The sequence below is a fragment of the Dermatophagoides pteronyssinus genome, unplaced genomic scaffold, assembly GCF_027571235.1.
Source record: "Dermatophagoides pteronyssinus isolate colony J.1.1.1.1 unplaced genomic scaffold, Derpt_VIB-CSIC_2022.12 sq0023, whole genome shotgun sequence".
Classification (NCBI taxonomy): Eukaryota; Metazoa; Arthropoda; class Arachnida; order Sarcoptiformes; family Pyroglyphidae; genus Dermatophagoides; species Dermatophagoides pteronyssinus.
This window is the reverse complement of record NW_027461547.1, coordinates 431545-451684: the sequence shown is the minus strand read 5'-3', so window position 1 is coordinate 451684 and position 20140 is coordinate 431545. Positions and strand designations below refer to the sequence as shown.

The following is a 20140-nucleotide window of genomic DNA, read 5'->3' as shown; positions in this document are numbered from 1 at the left end:
GAAAAAAATTCGATTTCAATTTGATTTTATCATTTTTTTGTCTTTCGAAATAATTTTCTTTTCTTAAAAAAATAATAATAATAATAATCATAGCAAAGAAATATCATTTGTACAAATTAATTTATGTATGCATGTATGTATGTATGTATGTATGTCATTACATAGGTCAATCGATCGGTCATTGTTTGATTTTATCTCCAATCCAAAATTGTCTCCATATTCCAAAAAAAAGGTCAATTATATATAAATCAATGATAATTAAATCGAATTATTAATAATGATGATTATGGTGTTTGTGTGATGTTGATAATGACGATGATGATCAGAACGTTTGAAGAATATCAATAATGATGATGAGATATATATTTATCCAATAATAATTATTGTGTGTTTGTTATGTGTATAGTAATAGGTTTCACAATCATCAAAATATTTCATAATTTCGAAAAAATAATAATAAAAATATACAGAAAATTATGGAATCAGGCCTAATATTGTGTGTGCTCATTGATTGATTTGTTTTTGATAATAAAATGGTTAACAGAATTTAACATTTTTTTTCTTATAATAACGAAAAATATATAGACTTATTATTATCGAATGTGTTTCAATTGTCAATATTTGTGTGTGTGTGTGTTTACTTGTTGTATATTGCTTTATCCAGACACATCTTTCTATTACTTTTAAAAAAAATAAAAATCTGCTGAATTTCCTAAGTTGTCCATACACATCATTTGATCATTTGTTTTTCTTTCCTGTGTGTGTGGGTGGATGTTTTTGTTTGTTTGTTTGTATGTGAAATTTATCCCTCTTCCCAAATTTAATTTAAACAGAATTGTAATCATCATCAAAAAAAATCAAAAAGATTTCCTTTAAACTGACTAAAAAACGATTAATTTGAGAGATAATCTTTTTTGAGGGTTCACAAAATAATCATAATAATATAATATTCAAAATAAAGAATTAAGAAAACAAACTAAATCAAATGATGAATGGATTAATGGTTTGGTGTCTGTGTGTGTGTTTGTTTGTGAATCAGATGACAATAGAGATGAAACAAAACAAAAAATGAGAGGTAATTGAAAGAAAAAAAATATCTTTGCATGCCAAAATCACCAAACTCTAATGTAGCGCATCAATTTATGTGTGTATGTTGTTTCGTTTTGTCTGAATAATACGGCAATAAAAATTCGAGAAATTCATGAAAAGAGATAAAATCTTGTAATATTTGAAGAAAAAACAACGGAAGTGATGATGATGATGACAAAGATGAATTAGGCACCAAATAATAATAATAATAATAATAAACTGAACAGAAAAGATTGACAAAAGTGAAAAAAACCAGAAAAAAAATAAATCGCAAAAGGTCCCGAAATAGCAATATTTGATGAATTTGAGTTAGATGATGAAACCAAGTTTTTTTCAAAATCCCGTGTGTGTATGTATAATCTGTTTATGTGACTCTATAAATGAAGATTTAACGAGAAATAAAGATAGAGAAAGAGATTCCGTATCCGCAATGAAACAGCACGATTTGTGATGATGATCCATGAGATAAGATTTGAGGTCGATAAATTGAAAAAAAAGAAAGAAAAATAGAGAAAGAATGTGATGATGGTTGTGTTTGTATAAACATGATTTGATGGTGAAGGATGTTCGAATAATAACAACCAGAAATGTCCGTTTCCAATTCTTTCATTATCTTTTTTCGTACTCTCTTTCTTCTTTCTTTTACATTGTTCACGAATCTTGTATGTCCCATATTTCGGCCAAAAATGCTGGTAATTTTTTGTTTTGTACTTTGAGTGATACACACATTTCCGAATTGATATTACCCAACGTACGTAATTCGGTTAATATGCCTAATAATTTGGCGAAATGGCATTTGTTCGGAGGACGACGAGTTTCCACATAAATGCGTAATATTTCAATATATTTTTCTTGTATTTCTTCCACTTTATGTGCTTCAAGCAATTGTGGTCGATCTATTTTGGAAGGAAATTAGAAATAAGAAAAGAAAATCAAAAAAAAAGTTATTCCAATCATTGTTTTTAGATTAATCAATGTAATTCACTTACCACTAAATATAACAATCGCAGTCAATAGAGCATATTCGGCATTATCAACCTTGAGCATATGCATTCGACGACAGAAATTGAATAACGTATCCGCCACATATGATATACATGCACTGCTATAGTTTTGTCTTGTATATGGTTGATTATTCGCATAGACAATTGAATCGGTTTTGATATCGTATTTTCGTGAACATCGTAACATCATTACTTCGCTTGAGCATGCCTATCAACAATAAAAAGAATATTTCACATTTATTTGATTAGAACGAATTTTGATAAATTTATTAATTTAAGAATTTACCTTTAAAAGTGTTATCTGATCCTCACGAAACAACTTATCAAAATATGGTACACGTTTAGAGAATTCAACGATAAGCTGCACAGTTAAAATGGTCATTTCGGTAATATGTTGAAACCTTCTTTTATTATCCTCTTCATTTTCGCCATAAGGAAAAGGCTGTTAGAATAAAAATAAAATAAATGAATTAATTAATCAAATGAGTTAGTTGATTAATATAATACATACCGCTATCTTTTCAATATCTTCTCCAGAAGGCGATTCAAATTCGTCTTGATAAAAGACTAGTTTTTTGATTATACCATCTTGTTCGAGTGATAATTTTAGAGCAATTTCCACATCACCATTTTGTGAACCATTCCAATTATTTGTCATTATTGGCGTTAATGGCTGTTTCTCTTCAATTATCATTATCTGTGTATTGTTTGGTGAAAGACCTTCTTTGGTGGTGGAATTAGGTTTATCTTTATCTTTTATAGCACGTTTTGCTTCACGTTTCATCGCACATTGATATTCTGGTACAACACATTCGGGCCTCATGCCCACCGAAAGACATTTTTTTAGACGACATTCTTGACATTTTCTTCTCATGTACATATCAATCTCACAATTGTTTCCATATTTGCACTGATATACAGCATTCTTAGTAATGCTACGGCGGAAAAATCCTATAAAAATTGATAATTCATGATTAATATCACAATGTAGAATAAAATTTTATATGAATTGTAAAACAACAAAATAGAAACAAACCTTTACAGCCTTCACAGGTTAATGCATTATAATGATATCCCGAAGCTCGATCACCGCATACTAAACACAATTCTTCTTGTTGTCTTGGTACTGGTCCTTTTTTCTTTTTTGGATCACCGCCTAAACTATCCACATTTGTATAACCATTTACACTGTTCGATGGGCTCATCTCTTCTTTACCTATGTTTTTTTATTTTGAAAGAATTAAACAAAGAAAAAATTAGTAATTTGTCATTTTTGAATTATTGAATGAAAAATGATAATGAATGATTATGGAATGACCTTCATGTAAACAAATAGAAGACTAGATATTCATATAGACATGTTTCATAATCAACATCATTATAGCTTAATGAATAATATGAAAATCATCAACATCATCATTATTGATTGATCATTTGATCAATTCAATCTGAATGAATCGATTTCGTTTTTCTCTTTTTGCTTATATTTCAATGATTATTTTCGTTCTGTGGTATGCAAAACATTTTCTTTAATATGAGTTAGGTAATAATAAATTATAAACTCTTTTTTTCCCATGATTAGTTCGTCCTATATTAGAACAACGAAATATGAACGACATAACATTGGAAGTTTCATTCAATAAGTTTGTTGCTGTTTGAATCAATGCAAAAGCAAAAAAAAAAAAGAAACATCGTGTGCAAAGACATTCAACTTCATTATTACAACACGTGCTATGTTTATTCAAAAATATTTATAAATAAAGAGAAATATTTCAAAATCAAATAAAATCCATTGCCAAAGCCAAATTAAAATTAATTTTGGCTATAGTAAGAATCGTAAGAATTTTATTACCAACAAAAAAAAAGAACGATGACTTTTCATTTTAAAAAAACAACATAATATTTCGAAACAAGAATGTGGTACATATACATTTTACACAATGTTTTCTTTATTTCTCCTGATTTATCAACACCGATGTTAAAATACATAGAATCATAGATTCTAACTACTCATACTTTTTTGTTACTAAATTTAGACACAACAAAGAATATCTTGTTGTTGTCAATGATTATTATGTTCCATTTCAATTCTTTTTAGCAAAAAAGTTTCATGTTTTTTTTGACATGTTTAAAAATGAAAAAACAAAATCATCAAAAGAATCAAAGTCATGAACATCGACCTGATGATGATTATGATTTTGTATATGATGAACGAAGAACATCGAACCATCGAATAAAGCAATAATGTTCATGTAGTTTTTTTTGGCTAAACACGAAAAAAAATTAATTCGTTGTCAGGATTTTATTTCAATTTTTGTTGTTTTTTGCTACTGTTTTGGCATTGTCATCATTATTCATTGAATATCTTGATGACAATGACAACGAACCAAAGTCAAAGACCTAGTCACGAATAATATTTAATCGGTCGATTGTTTTTGAAAACACTTTTCTTACCCCGTGATGATTGTATTACACTATCAAGATTCCCGGTAAGCTATTTCTGGAGGGGTGAGGGGTTGCAATTCAAATATGAAATGATGATTGAAAGAGATTTTGAAAAAAAATGTCAAGTATATGACGGATCCTTTCATCAATTCGAATTATCATGTGAGCAAAAAAAAAAAATAATACTAACAACAACTTGAAATATGAAACTTGAATCTTGTCCAACTGAAAAAAAGAAACTGGTTAATCTATTTGACTCGTGGTTTGTTCACAATATCATCAAAAATATGATGATGATGAGAAAAAAAAACTAAAATGAAAATAGAAAATTATCAAGTTTTTCTTAATTAGTAATGACCTACAAAAAACAAAACAGAACAGAAAAAAATCGGTAACCAAATTCAATTATCAAGATGACAGTTCACCAATGTAAACAAATAAAAATAATGAAGAAAACTAATCGATAAAACTCATTCGGGCGAATTCGATTGATCTGAATAAAAAAAAACAATCCTGTTCTCTCTTTTTTTTTCTTTTTTTTTTTTTTTTGATTAATTCAATCATCATCAATTAGAGCAACAAAGTCCATCATAATTTAAAAAAGAATAACAAAAGTATCAAAACTACTTAAAATCAGTGAAAATTACCATTACATTTATACAGACATAACATTTAAAATAAGGCAACAACCTGAGGTGCAATATAAATATCAAACCAAATCAAACAAAGAATTAGAAAAGTAAAAGAATATTGCCGACTTAACAACAATAACAAGTTCCGTTATTAAAAATAATGTTTTTTACATGACAAATAGAACCAACCAAAGAGCATACAAATATTGCAAATATAATTTTTTCATCCCTATTTTACCCCCAAAACAAAATATTTATTTAATATATTGATTAATGACCAGTAACAAAAAAAAAAAAAATGAAACAAATGAAAGTGGAATGAAAATTAATCAAGTTCACTTGGTCATCATTATTGCATAGATCGATTATTACCAATAATGATGGATTATATCATTCAATAAATCAACCACAAAAAAAAAATACAACGGGGCAGTACTTTTTTTATCATAATAATTTTTTTCTCTGTCATTCGTAATTTAAAATAGTGGCTGGGCTTCATGATCACATGTTTTTTTTATATATATTTGTTTTGTCTATATTCTTTTTATTATCATCATTGCCATTAACTCACAATTCAAAGTTTAATAACATTTTGGGTTTACTTTTTGCTTTGCCATTACCACCGCACAACTACCATTGAATGGTTAAAGTTGTTTATGCGTTTTTCATTGCTCATCATCAAAGTTTTGGTTTGGCTCTTTTTTCCCTATATCATCTTGGTCGTTATTTTGCCGACGCCAAGCGAAAGTGTGTATTCATTCATTCATTTAAAAATGTTATATAGATATTTGAATGGAATGCGCATGTTTTTTTTGGCAAATACGATATTCTTACACAATCACACACCGGATTCAAATCGGGTATCATTCCATTTCCAGTCAGTAAGTATTACGTATACACAATTTTTTTGATATAATAATAAAAAAAGCAAAAACAAGAGAGAAATATTCTGGAAAAACTAGCCAAACTAGCAGCATTGATCAATTCACATAAATTTGGCGTCTATGTGAAAGATTTTTATTTTTGCTTTTCTTGGCTAAATGAAAGTTGATGATCATTCATTCATCGTCGACGTAGTTGTTGCCGTGATCGTTCGGTCGTCATCATCATCACAAGACATTTTCACCAGAAAAAAATAGCAATATAACCAGAGTAACAAGAGAGAGACGATGATCATCATCATGTCGATGTCGATGTACGCATTCAAGGCTAATGGTGGTTGAAAATTACAAAGAATATGGTAAAAAATGATTGTGAAAGAACATTGGTGGTGATGGGGGATTTTTTTTTGGTTTATTCACGACGCCGGCGTAGCAGCAACCAAATAATATTATATCACATCACAGACACACACACAAGTTGTGTGGACAAACCAGGCCCTGATGATGATGTGGTGGGCAAACCAGCTTTTTTTTAGGCATCACAATCATCATCATGATAATAATAATACGCCAAAGTAAAATGTAAGCAAGTGTATATAACACACATACACACATTGAGCTATTAATGGAAAGAATGAATGAATGAATGTATTGTGAATAGAGAATTGTGAATTGAAAGACAACTTGGGCCCGTAGTCGTTTTTTGTTTTGCATGAAAAAATGGATAATCAAAAAAGAAAAAAAACTTTTATATTACTTAAATGACGTACAACAAAGATAGTGTGTTGTTTTTGTTGTTGTTAAACCTGATAATACCAAAAGCTGCAATAGGGTTTTAACATAATTTTTGTCAATGTATTTTTTGGTTTTGTCTTATTATTCGTATTTTTTCCTATGATAATCCTCTAAACACCAGATACAAAAAAAAACAACAATAACGAATTATTTTTAAAAGAAAAATTGTCGATTCGAGTAGAAAACCCGAGAACAAAATATATGATTTTAGGAGTCGATGGCCAAAATCATCATCACCATCATAATAAACACTGCATAACCATAAGATCGAGAATAAATTCAGATCGTACACGTGTACGCAAAATCCAATCAACAACAATCAATGTTAAGAAAAAATGCTTTGGCCTTGAAACATGTTGGATCATTGCCACCATTTTTTTCTAGACTATTTGCAAACAAATATTGATTAAATCAAATATTAGATATATGCTGTGTTTATGTTTGGGAAGGGGGGAATATAATAACAAAACAAACAAAAAACGAGATTACGACAAAAAAGAACTCGAACCTGAAGAATTTGAAGCCGAACTTTCATGTAAATCAAGATTCCAAAGATCAAGATCAATTTCCGAGGAATCTAAACTAGGCACCGGACTAATTACTGTACAATTCTGACTTGATGATACTTCGGGTGAACTTTCCGATAATAATGATGTAGATGATGAATTTCGATTGGTATTCGTGGATGGATGTTGACCAATAATAATGGTATTATTGGTGGTGGTTGTTGTAGTGCTGCCAACTAATGCCTGATATGCTGTACGTTTTCTTGCGACAGGCTGGTGATGATGATGATTACCACCGGGGATTGTTGTTGTACCATTGGTCACAATCATAGCAGGTGCCGATGATGATGATGATAACGATGAGGAATTATTATTATTCTGATAATGAGATCGTGATGATGATGATGATGAAAGTGTTGGTGAAAGAGATGATTCATCATCTTCTTTCTTAATTTTCACTGGTGTTGGACACAATGGCATTGATATTGTTGTCGTCGATGTCGTTGTACTATCATTTTGATTATGATTAAAACCATTTGATAATGGTTGAATTGAATGATGATCATTTGTAGTTAAAATTCGCAATTTTTTGTACTCATTTGGACCATTTATTAAAACATCATTATTATCATTATTGACGTTTGACGCCGTTGATATCGATACTAAATCGATCGATGAGGTAGTAGGTGTTGAATTATCATTATTATTATTATTATTATTGTTATGATTCGATAACATAGACGTAATGGTCGTTTTTGTTGCACGTATTATTTGATTTTCTGCCGTTGTAGCCGAAATACTACTTGAATTTGAATTTGAATCTAATGTCATTCCATCAAATAGATCATCGACGGCTTTTTCGGCCCTATTCTGGCCAAGCCACAATAATACTAATGGATCCAGTTTTTATACAATAATTCGTATCTTGGTATTTTGGTCAATATTTTTGTATTGTTTCGAGTATGATTCGATTGTATTTTGTACTCTATTTTATTGTTGTCGTTGATGATAAATCGATCATAATAAAAATACGATACAAGAATATGATAATTTTAAGGTTTATTTTTTCCAAGAAAAAAAACAATTGATAGGAACTCAAAAAAAATGAAAGATTTTGTTGTTGAAAATAATCACAATCGGTAAATAAATAATTTGGATTTTCGCTGTCGTTTTATGATTATTATTTGTTATGATTTAAATTATAAATTATTGATGAAGATAATCGATGAAGTTGTTGATGACCAGAACAAACAAACAAACTGAAATTTTGATTGATTGATGCTTAAGATTAGGATTTTTTTCTTTTGCTAAACAAATGATAAAGATGTTGACATTTATGTGTTGCTGTTATTGTTGACAAAAATTGTAAAATTCTTTTTCAAAGATACATTATTCATTGTATCGATTCAAACGCACATGGACCGATGAAATTATTATAAGAATTTTAATAAAAAATAAATAAATAAAAAATTGATCACGAAAATTATTGATTTGATTGGATAATAATGAAAATGATGATCATGATCATGACACATGTAATTTCCCACCCATTTCAATAACAAAAACAGCACAAAAAACCATACAGAAAATATGAAACAAAATAAAAAAGATGAAAGATGTATTATTTTGTATGGCCGGTCAGATTGGGCGCTACTGACTGACTGACTTTTATTGTAATTTTTTTTGTTGATATTTTTTGGGTTTTTTGTTTTGTTTAGATGAATATTACCAGCACAAACACAAAACATAACATAGATAGAACCCGAGAATAGAAAAAAAGTATATGAAAACAAACCAGACTAACCAAATACCACTAATGCTCCTCTATGTTGCTGTTCTCTTTTGATGTTGTACTATGTCTCTTTTTTATTATTATTTATCAAATACCATTCCAGTTTGAGATTCGTATTTAGTCTATGTTTATATCTGTTTTTTTGGCTTTAATTTTATTCCTCTCTTTCTTCTCATATTTTCTCTATGTATAAACTGAGCCAGCTTTGCCTTTTTTATTTTTTGTTCATTCAATCAATTCAATTCAATTCAATTCAATTCAATTCAATTCAGTTCAGTTCAGTTTATACAATCATCATATAAAATACACGAAATAATATATAGGAGAAGGAAGAAGTATGTATATATAATGTATTGGGCACCATTACATATATATCATATTACACACATAGATGATAGATAGAATCATGGATCCATATACACACTGATGCTGCTGGATCCATAGTGTCAGCTATTTTCACAATTAAATATTACTACTCCGGTTTTTCATTCAATCATACATACTAAAAAAATTGCTGAAAGAGAAAAGATTCATTAGTTTCGCCTTCTCTTTTTTTTTGCCCTTTGCCTTTGGTAAAAAAGATCTTGAAATCTTGGCTAAATTTCTATTGCTATAGTTGATGATGGAAGCCACAATAAGTTAAGATGCCTTGACATTCCTTTGTCCATGGAATACAAAAAAAATATAATGGTAAAATTTAAAAACAGTTAAAAACTAAAAAGATTATGCCATCAGATCATCATCATTAAATCGACACAATCAGATTTTTTAGATTTCTTTTCTGTTTGAAATAATCTTGAATTTTTCATTAAATTCATTTCATTGTCGCCCTCTATATCCATGTGGACAACATTGTGGATTCCCTTGACTGTTGAACCAACATTTTTGTCGATTTTTTTCTCGTTTGAGTTCAAGTGAAAATGAAAGAAAATTCAGAAAAAAATTCACACGAACACCGACAATCGGATGTTGTTTGTTGTTCAGATATGATATCATTCGATTTAAATTCATAGCCAAAATAATATAGAGGACAAAAAACCCAAGATTTTTTTCAATAAAAAAAATTTCATTATAAAATTGAATCGCCGTTTCATCAAAATTGCTTTAATCAATTATTGCTTTCATTTTGGCAGAAAAAAAACGATTTTTTCTTATCGAAATTTGCAATGTACAAACTTTCACTTGTTTAAAAACGATAAAATATATTGAAAAATAAAGTGAATTTAAAACGAATCAAATTTACCAATACAATGCAATGTTCATGCAAAAACACATTAGTAAAACAGGTATGATCCGGTTATTCTTTTCCATTATATTTACTTATTCACAAACACACACACACACAATAAGACGAATGGGAAGAAGAAAAACCTGACCATGAAAGAGTTGAAATTTTTTTTCAAATGTGAAATTTCAGATTAACATGTGTGTGTGTGTGTGTGCGAAGGAAGGAACATGTCTACTTTTCGAACAAGACAAAAACTTGTTGCATTTAATGTTTTCATGTTTTTTTTCGATGGGTATTAAAAAAAACCATCGACAAAATTTTCAGGCATCTTTTACTTTATTATCATTATCATTATAGTCATTATATTAAGAAAATTTGTAAATAAATAAATGAAAAAAAAACCAAAAGTAAATGATGATGATGATAATGGTGATCATAAATCAAATTGAAATCGAAACCTACACATGCTGTACAAACAACTATACATTTTTACTGTATATTTAAACATAAGACCCATTTTAACGAGACAAACATGTAATGTAAAAGAAGAAAGGAAGAAAAAAAAGGTGAAAGCTCAAATATCTTGATAATGATAAAGAGGGGTGAAACAAACAAACAAAAAAAAATTATGATAAGATAACGATAATCAAACATTATCAATGAACAACAACAACATAGGTCTATAGGTCATAGTTCAATTTTATCATCTGTAATGTAGGTTTCTATGATTATCATCATCATTATCATGTCTTATTATTTAATACCTAGACATAGTTATTATAACTTGAAATTTTTTTTGATGAAAAGCATTCTTCATGCATGCAAACATACCAAAAAAAAACAAGATAATCCAATATGAATTATGTGAAAGCTAAGTTCGCAATCTACAAACAAAAAAAATCATAATTTTGACACGTTCCAGAACCCCTTTTTTATTTTGTTTTTTAATGTTTGAAATTCAATACCAACAAAAAAACTCTCAACTCTTTAACGAGATATGATAATCATGGTGATGAAAAAAAATGTCGACATTGAACAATTGATAAAAAAGAATCTCAATTTAATCAATATCTGTGTCGAAATTTTTTATATTGATTTTCCATTTCTATTACATCAAACAAAAACAGTCACACAGATAATAATTTTATTATTTTCAACAACAAAAAACTGTCAAAGTAAAATAAAATGAAATGAAAAAAAAATCCAATAGCGTACAATGACCCCTCCTCTACACACACACACACACACACACTTGATATATTTATTACCGTAGTTGTTGTTATATTATATCCTTCCCATGGTAAATATCAATCAATCAATCAATCATCAATTTATCAATTAAAATGATAATCTAACCAACAACAAAAAAATTTGTATTTTTAATCATATCATTTGAGATACAAAAAAAAAAAATTCCATGTGATACATTTGAAATTTAAAGAAAAAATATTCTCAGAATCAACAAGTGTACAAGAAAAAAAACGTAGCTTTTAGTGGGGAAAAAACCGCCATATAAAAAACTAAAAGATAATCCCAAAATAAATAAACAAAACAAAACTTAATAGGTCCCCCTTTTTTTTGATTATGGATATTTTATATAATCATTGTAAATACGTGTTTAGATGTCGATTCTGTCAATTAATAATTTTATCTAGCATCTGGAAAACAAAGAAGGTTCAAAGTCAAAATAAACAATATGTAAGCATGTAAAACAAAGTATACGAATATTCAGATTCTTTTGGCTCCATCAATCGAAAATCATTAGAATTTTAGCCAAATTAAAATAAAAAATTGTAAAAAACCAAACAATCATTCATGCATACCAAACCAAACAGATCAAGTGAAAATAAGAACAATAACAAAACAAAACAGAAAAAAAAACTCTCACTGAATTCAACTTTTTTACCATTCATCATTATCATCGTCATCATTGTGCCCTTGCACCATCATCATCATCATCATCCTCGGCTATTATCATCATCTAAAATCACAAAGCCAATCATCATTTTTTTTTCTTCTTCATATATCTAGTGTGTATGCAATCATTATTGGGATGTTCATCACTATCAAATAAATAATGAAACAACAACCACTTTGCTTTCTCTCTATCTTTTTCTCATTCAATGAATCTGTTGTTGTTTTGTTGTTATCGACTCTCACTCTTGCAAATATTCTATTATACAACTTTTTTTTATAATCAAAATACATTAATGATAATGTTGATGGATAATAATAACCGTAAAAAAAGGTAACCAACCAACCAACCAACAAACCAACCTGACTTGTTTTTTTTCTTTATTTAAAATTTTGGAGGGGGTACAAACACATATACACATAACTTGCAGAGACCAACAAAAAAACTGGTATCCATCATATTTTTTTTAATGTTGAAAAAAAATTTCTCTTGATTAAAATCAAATGAAAGAAACTGTACCCATTATGGTTTACCTTTAGTCCATCTCTCTCTTTCTACAATCCCTCTTATTCCCATTCTGTTTCATGGCGAACAAAAAAAACATGGTAATTTCTTTCAGTGATCGCGCCATCCATCCATCCATTTATAGTCACACACACAAAAAAAACGTAGTCAACCACTTAGTGAACCGGTTTCGCCAGTTTTTTTGCTTGGCAATGGACAATAATAAAAAAATTCATCACCTGGATAGTTTCTTTCGAGAAAGAGAAACAACAACAAAAAAAAAAAATCCTAAATGGCATGGTTGGATGGCTAAAATGATTAGTAATTTTTTTTTGTTGTTCTCCTCCTTATGAAGATCTTGTGAAGATGAAACAAGTGGTCAATACAATAGAAAAGTTTGGGGGATGGGAGGCCAAGAGAGAGAGAGAGAGAGAGAGAATCGGGCGACTCATTCATAATGATGCCCTTTTACTTTTTTCTGCTCTTTATCTACTACAAACTATTATATTCAACTACTATTGATCGATACCAAAATGCAATATTTACATTTCTATTTTCTGAAAGTACATCTTATATATATGATCAGCCAATCATGTCAAGTGTAATGTAATGTAAAACACAAACCAGATTTATTATTTGATGTTTTGGAATTTTATTCATTACAAAAACCAAATAAATGATTATTAACTCTAGAATATTTCCGATGAAAACTGAATAATCAAAAAAAAAAAAAAAACACATGTTCATTTCGCCATCAATTAACGATACAGGTGTATGCTGTACAAAGCAAGACCAAAAAAAAACATTTGTTTCAATCTTTGTGTAGAAATAAATTGAAACAATGATAGTCAAAAAAAAAGAAAAAAATTCATGGATTTTTAAATATTAATTAAAACAAAGCTGATAATTATTATCTATTGGAATCAAACAAAACAAAAAAAATTGTTTGATTTGATTGATTATTATTGAAATAATAGGTATTTTTCTATTTCTCTCTTGCAAAAAAATAGCAAAATCAAATTGGTAAAATGTCCAAACCAATAGTCATTTTTTCGAAAAAAAGGTTTTATTAATGAATGGTCGTTGTTGTTGTTTTTTTTATTCAAACTTCGAAATGGTATCCAAAGCAACGAACATTGACGTCTAGATTTTAATAATAAATATCATGACAACACAGCACACAATACCTTGATAATATATATTGTTCTTTTGGTAAAGAATTTCGGGTACATTTTCATTTTGTCATCACATAAAAGACACGTGCTATTACGTATGGACTCTAGACGAATAAAATAAAAATACATTTTTAATGATTGATCCTCCTGGACGACCAGAAAAACCAAAACCAAACAAACCGGTAACCGAAAAAAAACTGGTCTCCTCTTGGTCACCATGGACATCGAAATCAATCCATTTAGAGGCAAACGACCAAAAAAAATTCTCCGTAACTACGACACCAAAAATGACAATACACAAAACCATTCTGTACATGTTTGTAAGGTTTTTTTAGTCTCAATTATTAACAAGAAAATTGGAAAAAAATTACCGTAAATTATAAACTACGATTAATAATTGAAAAAAAATCTTCTATGGTTTCGAATGGTTAATTCAAAAAAAAAAGCAATCTTATCTTCAGATTTCTGTCTATGTTTTTTTTCATTTCATCAAGATTAAAATTTCCAAACAAACTTTTTTTTTCTTGAAAATCAATGTAATCACATGTAACGCCACCTAAGAGCTATAATCACAATTAAAAGAAAATTCTTAATCACTAGATGGCAGAATCATCGAATCCTGATAATGATGATCAAGAATCAATTTTTGTGATAATGATGATTGCGGTGGGGATTCGATTAAGAGGGAAGACAAAGAATTAAAAAAGAATTAATTTAATCTCAAGACCCGAAAAATACATAATGTCCACACAAGGATTTTGTTTTTTTTTCGGCCAAGTAATTCCAATAACAACAAAAACAACAATCATAATCGATAATTATGGAGGTGACAGCTACAAACACAAAAACATAGAGAAACAAACTAACAGGGAGAAGGGAAAAAAATGAATTCATAAGAAATATTGGAACAAATCAAGATGGAAAAAACTAAATAATTCGATAAACATTCATTTATATGAAAGAGGCTTACATTACATAGCAACAACAACATCACATTGAATAATTGAGAATCCCAGATCAAAAAAAAAAATCAAGTTAATTGAAAAAAGTTGTCAAAATATTAGTGCAAAAAAATATGAACATTTTTTTCCAGAATACAATGTATCACATCAAGTATATTAGAATCAAAATACCAAAAAAAACTATTAGATTTGAAATGATTCTTTTGAAACATGTGATGTTTGCATATCCAGAAAAAAAACTAAATGAGAGAAAGAAAAGCTTGAAATCATTTTGATGAATAAATTAAACAAATTCATCATTTCCGAACTGGATGTGAATAGTCCATTTTAAATTATAAGAATTCTTCAAGGTCCAACAACAAAATCTAATGATGAAAATCGATAATCGGTAAGCAATTGTCAGATTCAATGAAGATCTTTTTCGAAAAAGACGCAAGCGTAGCGCAAAGACCTAAGAAAAAAAAGGTCATCATCATTACGCGCACGCGATAACACAGGGGTTGTTGAATAAAATTTAAAAAAAAATGAGAGCGGGTTTAACCTTGGCCTAAACAAAACCAACGAAAACGAAAAAATTCAATATGGCCCTTTTGGACCCAAATCAATCACACCACACAATATTCATTCATCGGTTGTTGAGCTCAATTTTCATTCTTTCTCTCTCTCTCTCTTTGAACTTTCATTTGAATGCATTTGAGCAATGTCCTCAGCAAGGTCTTTACGGTCAAAAAAAAATGTCATAGATTGGTAAGGCAAAGACCAGATAAAGTAACGAAAGATTAGAAAAGGTAAACTCTATACACACTGTTTCGTTTGAAATAAATGTCAAATATTTTTAGTGACATGATCGCGTGTCGTTTTTATTTCGTTGATGGCATAGGAAAAAAACTGGTCAGTCAAATTGTTTGATCACAATTTAGAAGAAAAATCGTTTTTGTTTCAATTGCTGATCATGCTGTTCGTGTATTATGGCCAAGGTAATATTTTCCAATAAGACCTCGTAAAGTTCTGTATTACACATTCAATAAGCAACAAAAAAAAACTTATCTCCCCAAAATCTTGGGACTGGATTGTGAAGAGAAAGTATTTTTTTTTCGCCTCTTTTTCTTGTGGTCAAATGTCATTGAATGTGTTGTAAATAATGTTGTTTGCATACACTGGCCACACTGATAATTCATTTTCTCAATCTTTGGTTCGAAATTTGTTTTTTCGTTTCTTCGTAAACAAAAAACGATTTTGGCTTCAAGGTGAAATTCAATTTTTTTTTATTATTCGGAATAAGACAAGAAAAAAAACGGTGGACGATTGGTGGTTGGTTGGTTCCTTGTTTATTGGTATACATATGCAAAAAAAAAAAAAAAAAATGAACGAACGAGTTACCCCTGAAGCATTTTTTTTTTTGTTTAAAAGACAAAAATGACCAATTCCAAGGAAACGACGAAAGAACCTAAAATATCTATCCATGTGTGTGTGTGTGTGTGTCGAATAGTTGAACTGATTGTTGTCGACACCACGGCTATATATATTGCGTTTCATTTTCTTGTTTTTTTTTGCTATTCCTTGCAAGGAAATGATCATCATCAATGAATGAATAAATGGTGATGACCTTCAAAAATGTTTTATAAGCATTCTGTTGCTTGAATATTAAAAAAAAACACATTGAAGCATATTTAGAGGGACAACATAACAACCAAGTAAAAAAAAATAAGTTCGTAACCTTGGTGCAAAAAAAAACATAAAGATCAAGTAAGCTTTGATGTGTATGTGTTTGTGTGAGTATAAAGTTCGAGTAAATAAACCAGATAGATAACCCTCAAATACAGAGACACAGTAACCTAAAAAATTCGGATGAAAAAAAATGATTTTTTTTTGGGGTAACACCAAGAATGGTAATATGAGATATATGTGAGCAAGTGAAATTTTAATTTACTTCGATTATCGTGAAAAAAATTCTGACTTGTGTCATATATGAATAAAGTCATTCCATTTTAAAAAGTTAATGTGTTACACACAAAAAAAAAGAATTTGTTCATCTTGAAATACTTACATGCAGAACCAAAATCACTATATGATGATGAAGTCGGTGATGCAACCATACTATTGTTGTTCGGTGTTGTTGGCATCTGATGTAAAGTATTGTGGCCATTCATCGTGATCATTGTTGTCATTGATGGTGGAGGTGATGATGGCGTTATTGAATCACTATGTTGACCATGGGCTTGATGATAATGTTGATGATGATGACCAAAGGCTTCATCATGTTGTCGTTTAAGACCGGCACCAATAATGGAAAAATGACCATTTGTTGTTGATGATGGCGATGGTAATGATGTTGGTGATGATGATAATGAGGTCAACATTGATGGCGGTGATTGAGAATTTTGTCGATAATGATGATTCTTGTTCATTAACAATGGAGGCGGTTGATCATCACCATTCGGAATGGTCAACATAACCGGTGGCTTTGTTGTCAATGTTGAAGGCGTTAAATGTTGATGACCAGATGATAAAGATGAATGATTATTATGATTATCCTGAGATTCTTGTTTGTTATGTTGATTGGTGGTAGTAGAAATATTGGCTATACCACCATTGGCTGTTGTGATCAAAAGCTGTTGTTGTTGTTGTCCTTTCGTCGAAAGATATAATGAGAGATCTTTGATATTAGATGGAGATCTACCCGAAACGGATGCAGTATCACCCCCACCATTCAAATGTGGTAGACGTGCTATATTTGTAGATTTTGCACCGGTACCGGTACTTGTATTAGAACCAGCCGTTGTTGCGGCTGTACTACCATTAACAGCCATACAAACTAAATCGGCTGTACAAGGACTTGGTACACGTGGTTCTAATTTAATCTTCACTTGTGGTGAACTAGTTGGTGTTGTTAAAGCGGCAGGTGATGATGATGATGATGATGAAGTTGTCGAAGATGCTGTTGATGATGTTATGGATGTTGCAATATTTTTGCGATTAGCATTTACCACAATATTATTGTTGTTATTGTTATTGAAAAATTTCATGGCAAAATTAATCGGACCGTTATTATTGTTATTATAAAGATTTTGGTAATGATGATTATGAATCAAATGATGATGATGATGAAGATTGGTCGTTGATGATCCGTTTGTTGAATCAAGTGAATTAGCGGCTGAGGTTGTTGTTCGGCGTTGGTGGGCGGTAGTAGCAGCACCAGCGGTCGATATGTCCATCATTTGGACCACTGATGTTGACATGATTTTGTTATTGTTGATGATTGTCTGTCGTTATTTGAATTTTTGATTTAAAGAAATTTATCGAATATTTAATTAAAGGAATTTAATGAAAACGGAAGAAAATGGTGCAAAATAATACGATATATATGGATGATTACACATTTAAATCGAATGTATTGGATTTATTATTTTTATGTCGACTGTTGATGTCGGTGTTTGTGTTATGTATGGAAAAATTTTGCACATTTTCCACTCAAACTTTCACTTGGCCTTGGATGGATTTGATGACTTTAAATATTGGATGCAAAAACATATATACACACAGGCAGAGACAAATATAAACACAAACACACACACACAAACAAAAAAAACAAATCGGACTATAACCAGATTTACGATTAGCTTTTGAAACCAATGATTAAAGAATGTAGATGCTGTAAATAATTTTTTTTTGGAAAAATCCACGTTGATTACACTGGATTGCGAAGAATTTATTTTCACAAATAGATTGGACACACAGAAGAAAATTGAAAAAAAAATTCTTTTCAAAATTTGATGATCGGAAAAGCAAAAACAAACAAACGTAAACGAGAACGACTAGCAAATGATTATTAAATGATGATGATGAATTGCAATTCACAAAACGATACGAATCACATCATCGAGAAATTTAAAAAAATAAAATAATTATGATTCCATCCCTTTTTTCCAGCATTCCAAAAAGCTATAACACAAACACTCCATTTAATTCAATATCAGTGTCAGTCAGTCAGTCAATCAGTCGACTTTTGTTGAATACAAGTTGCGACAAGTTTAACCATTCCATAAAACATCATTTTTCTCTTTAATAATCATAATAATAAAATGAGAAATTTTGTCAGTTCGATCACATTTCGTAGTCAGTCGTTGTTTGATGATGATGATGATGATGATAATTTCGGATGTCAACATCAAATATACATACACACACAAACAAACAAATAAGAGAAGCGGCTGAGAGAAATACGACCATCGACATTAGCATCGACGATAAAAAAGCGTCATTCAAAATTGAATAGTGTGGGTCTTCTATGGTGTTTGTCTGTTTTGGTTAATGATATGGATTGATCAACATACAATATCCAACTGAAAATAACATTCACCGAACATACGATACAAACAGAAAAAAACGAGGCACATGTATTGGAAAAAAGGCTGATTGCCTTGAAATGTGATTGGCCACTACCTTTTTTTCTGTTTTTTTTTTTGTATCCCGATGATGATCATAGCAGTATCTATTGGTATAGTAGTAGTAAATATGAAAGTAATTTGATCGAAAGAAAGTAAAAAAAATTATATATAGGCGTCGAGAATGATACAAGGACACTTATAAATGATATCCAAACCAAACAAACAATTGAAATCATGGAGCCGGCGGAAAATACAGGGTGTCTTATCTTAATAAAAGGCGTCAAATATTCCTATGAATGAAAAAAAGGAAGAAGCATTACAAAAAAATGAATTGTAATTAGAAGTGGTAGTATAACAAAAAGTATAACAACAACAACAATACAAATGAAAGTAAAGGAGGTGAAAACAAATTGGGCGAATGAAAGTGCTTCGAACTGAAATCACACCATACATATTATGTGGGTGTATGTGAATGAAGGGGTGGCAATATAGGGTGTGTGTTTGTATGTATTTCATCAATTTGATTCTATATAATGTTTTTTTTTTCAAAATATGAAAATTCCTTTGTTTATGTGTGTTTGTTTTCATCGGTTTAAATTCGTGAATTGATGGTAGTCTTCATCATCATTATCTCCCGGTTTCTCTGTAGTCGTACGTTGGCCTTCATCCTCTTTTTTTATTCGAAAGAAAAAAATTATATATAAATTTCACTGGCCTGATTGCTTATTTTTTTTCATTTCATTTTAAGTGTTCAAAGTTATCTTTGATTTTCGGTATTTTTCTGGCTGAATGGAATGATTCGATATTCCTACAACAAACAAACA

The 20140-nt window shown here is 29.8% G+C and overlaps 1 protein-coding gene across 2 annotated transcripts; it reads right to left on the bottom strand.

The window, feature by feature from the left end:
* Positions 1–8: 8 nt before the first annotated feature.
* On the bottom strand, positions 9–18610 carry LOC113791996 (ecdysone receptor-like). 2 transcript variants are annotated; one of them, XM_027341857.2, is made up of 6 exons: positions 16976–18610; positions 3130–3309; positions 2605–3044; positions 2380–2535; positions 2079–2301; positions 9–1985 (listed from the first exon to the last, which is right to left on the bottom strand). In XM_027341857.2, exons 1-6 carry the CDS (start codon positions 18165–18167, stop codon positions 1741–1743), a joined length of 2436 nt encoding a protein of 811 aa, XP_027197658.2. In that variant the 5' UTR covers positions 18168–18610; the 3' UTR covers positions 9–1740. The 2 variants fall into 2 exon arrangements, with proteins under 2 accessions (XP_027197658.2, XP_027197659.1); XM_027341858.2 differs by lacking the exon at positions 16976–18610 and adding an exon at positions 7355–8490.
* Positions 18611–20140: the final 1530 nt, after the last annotated feature.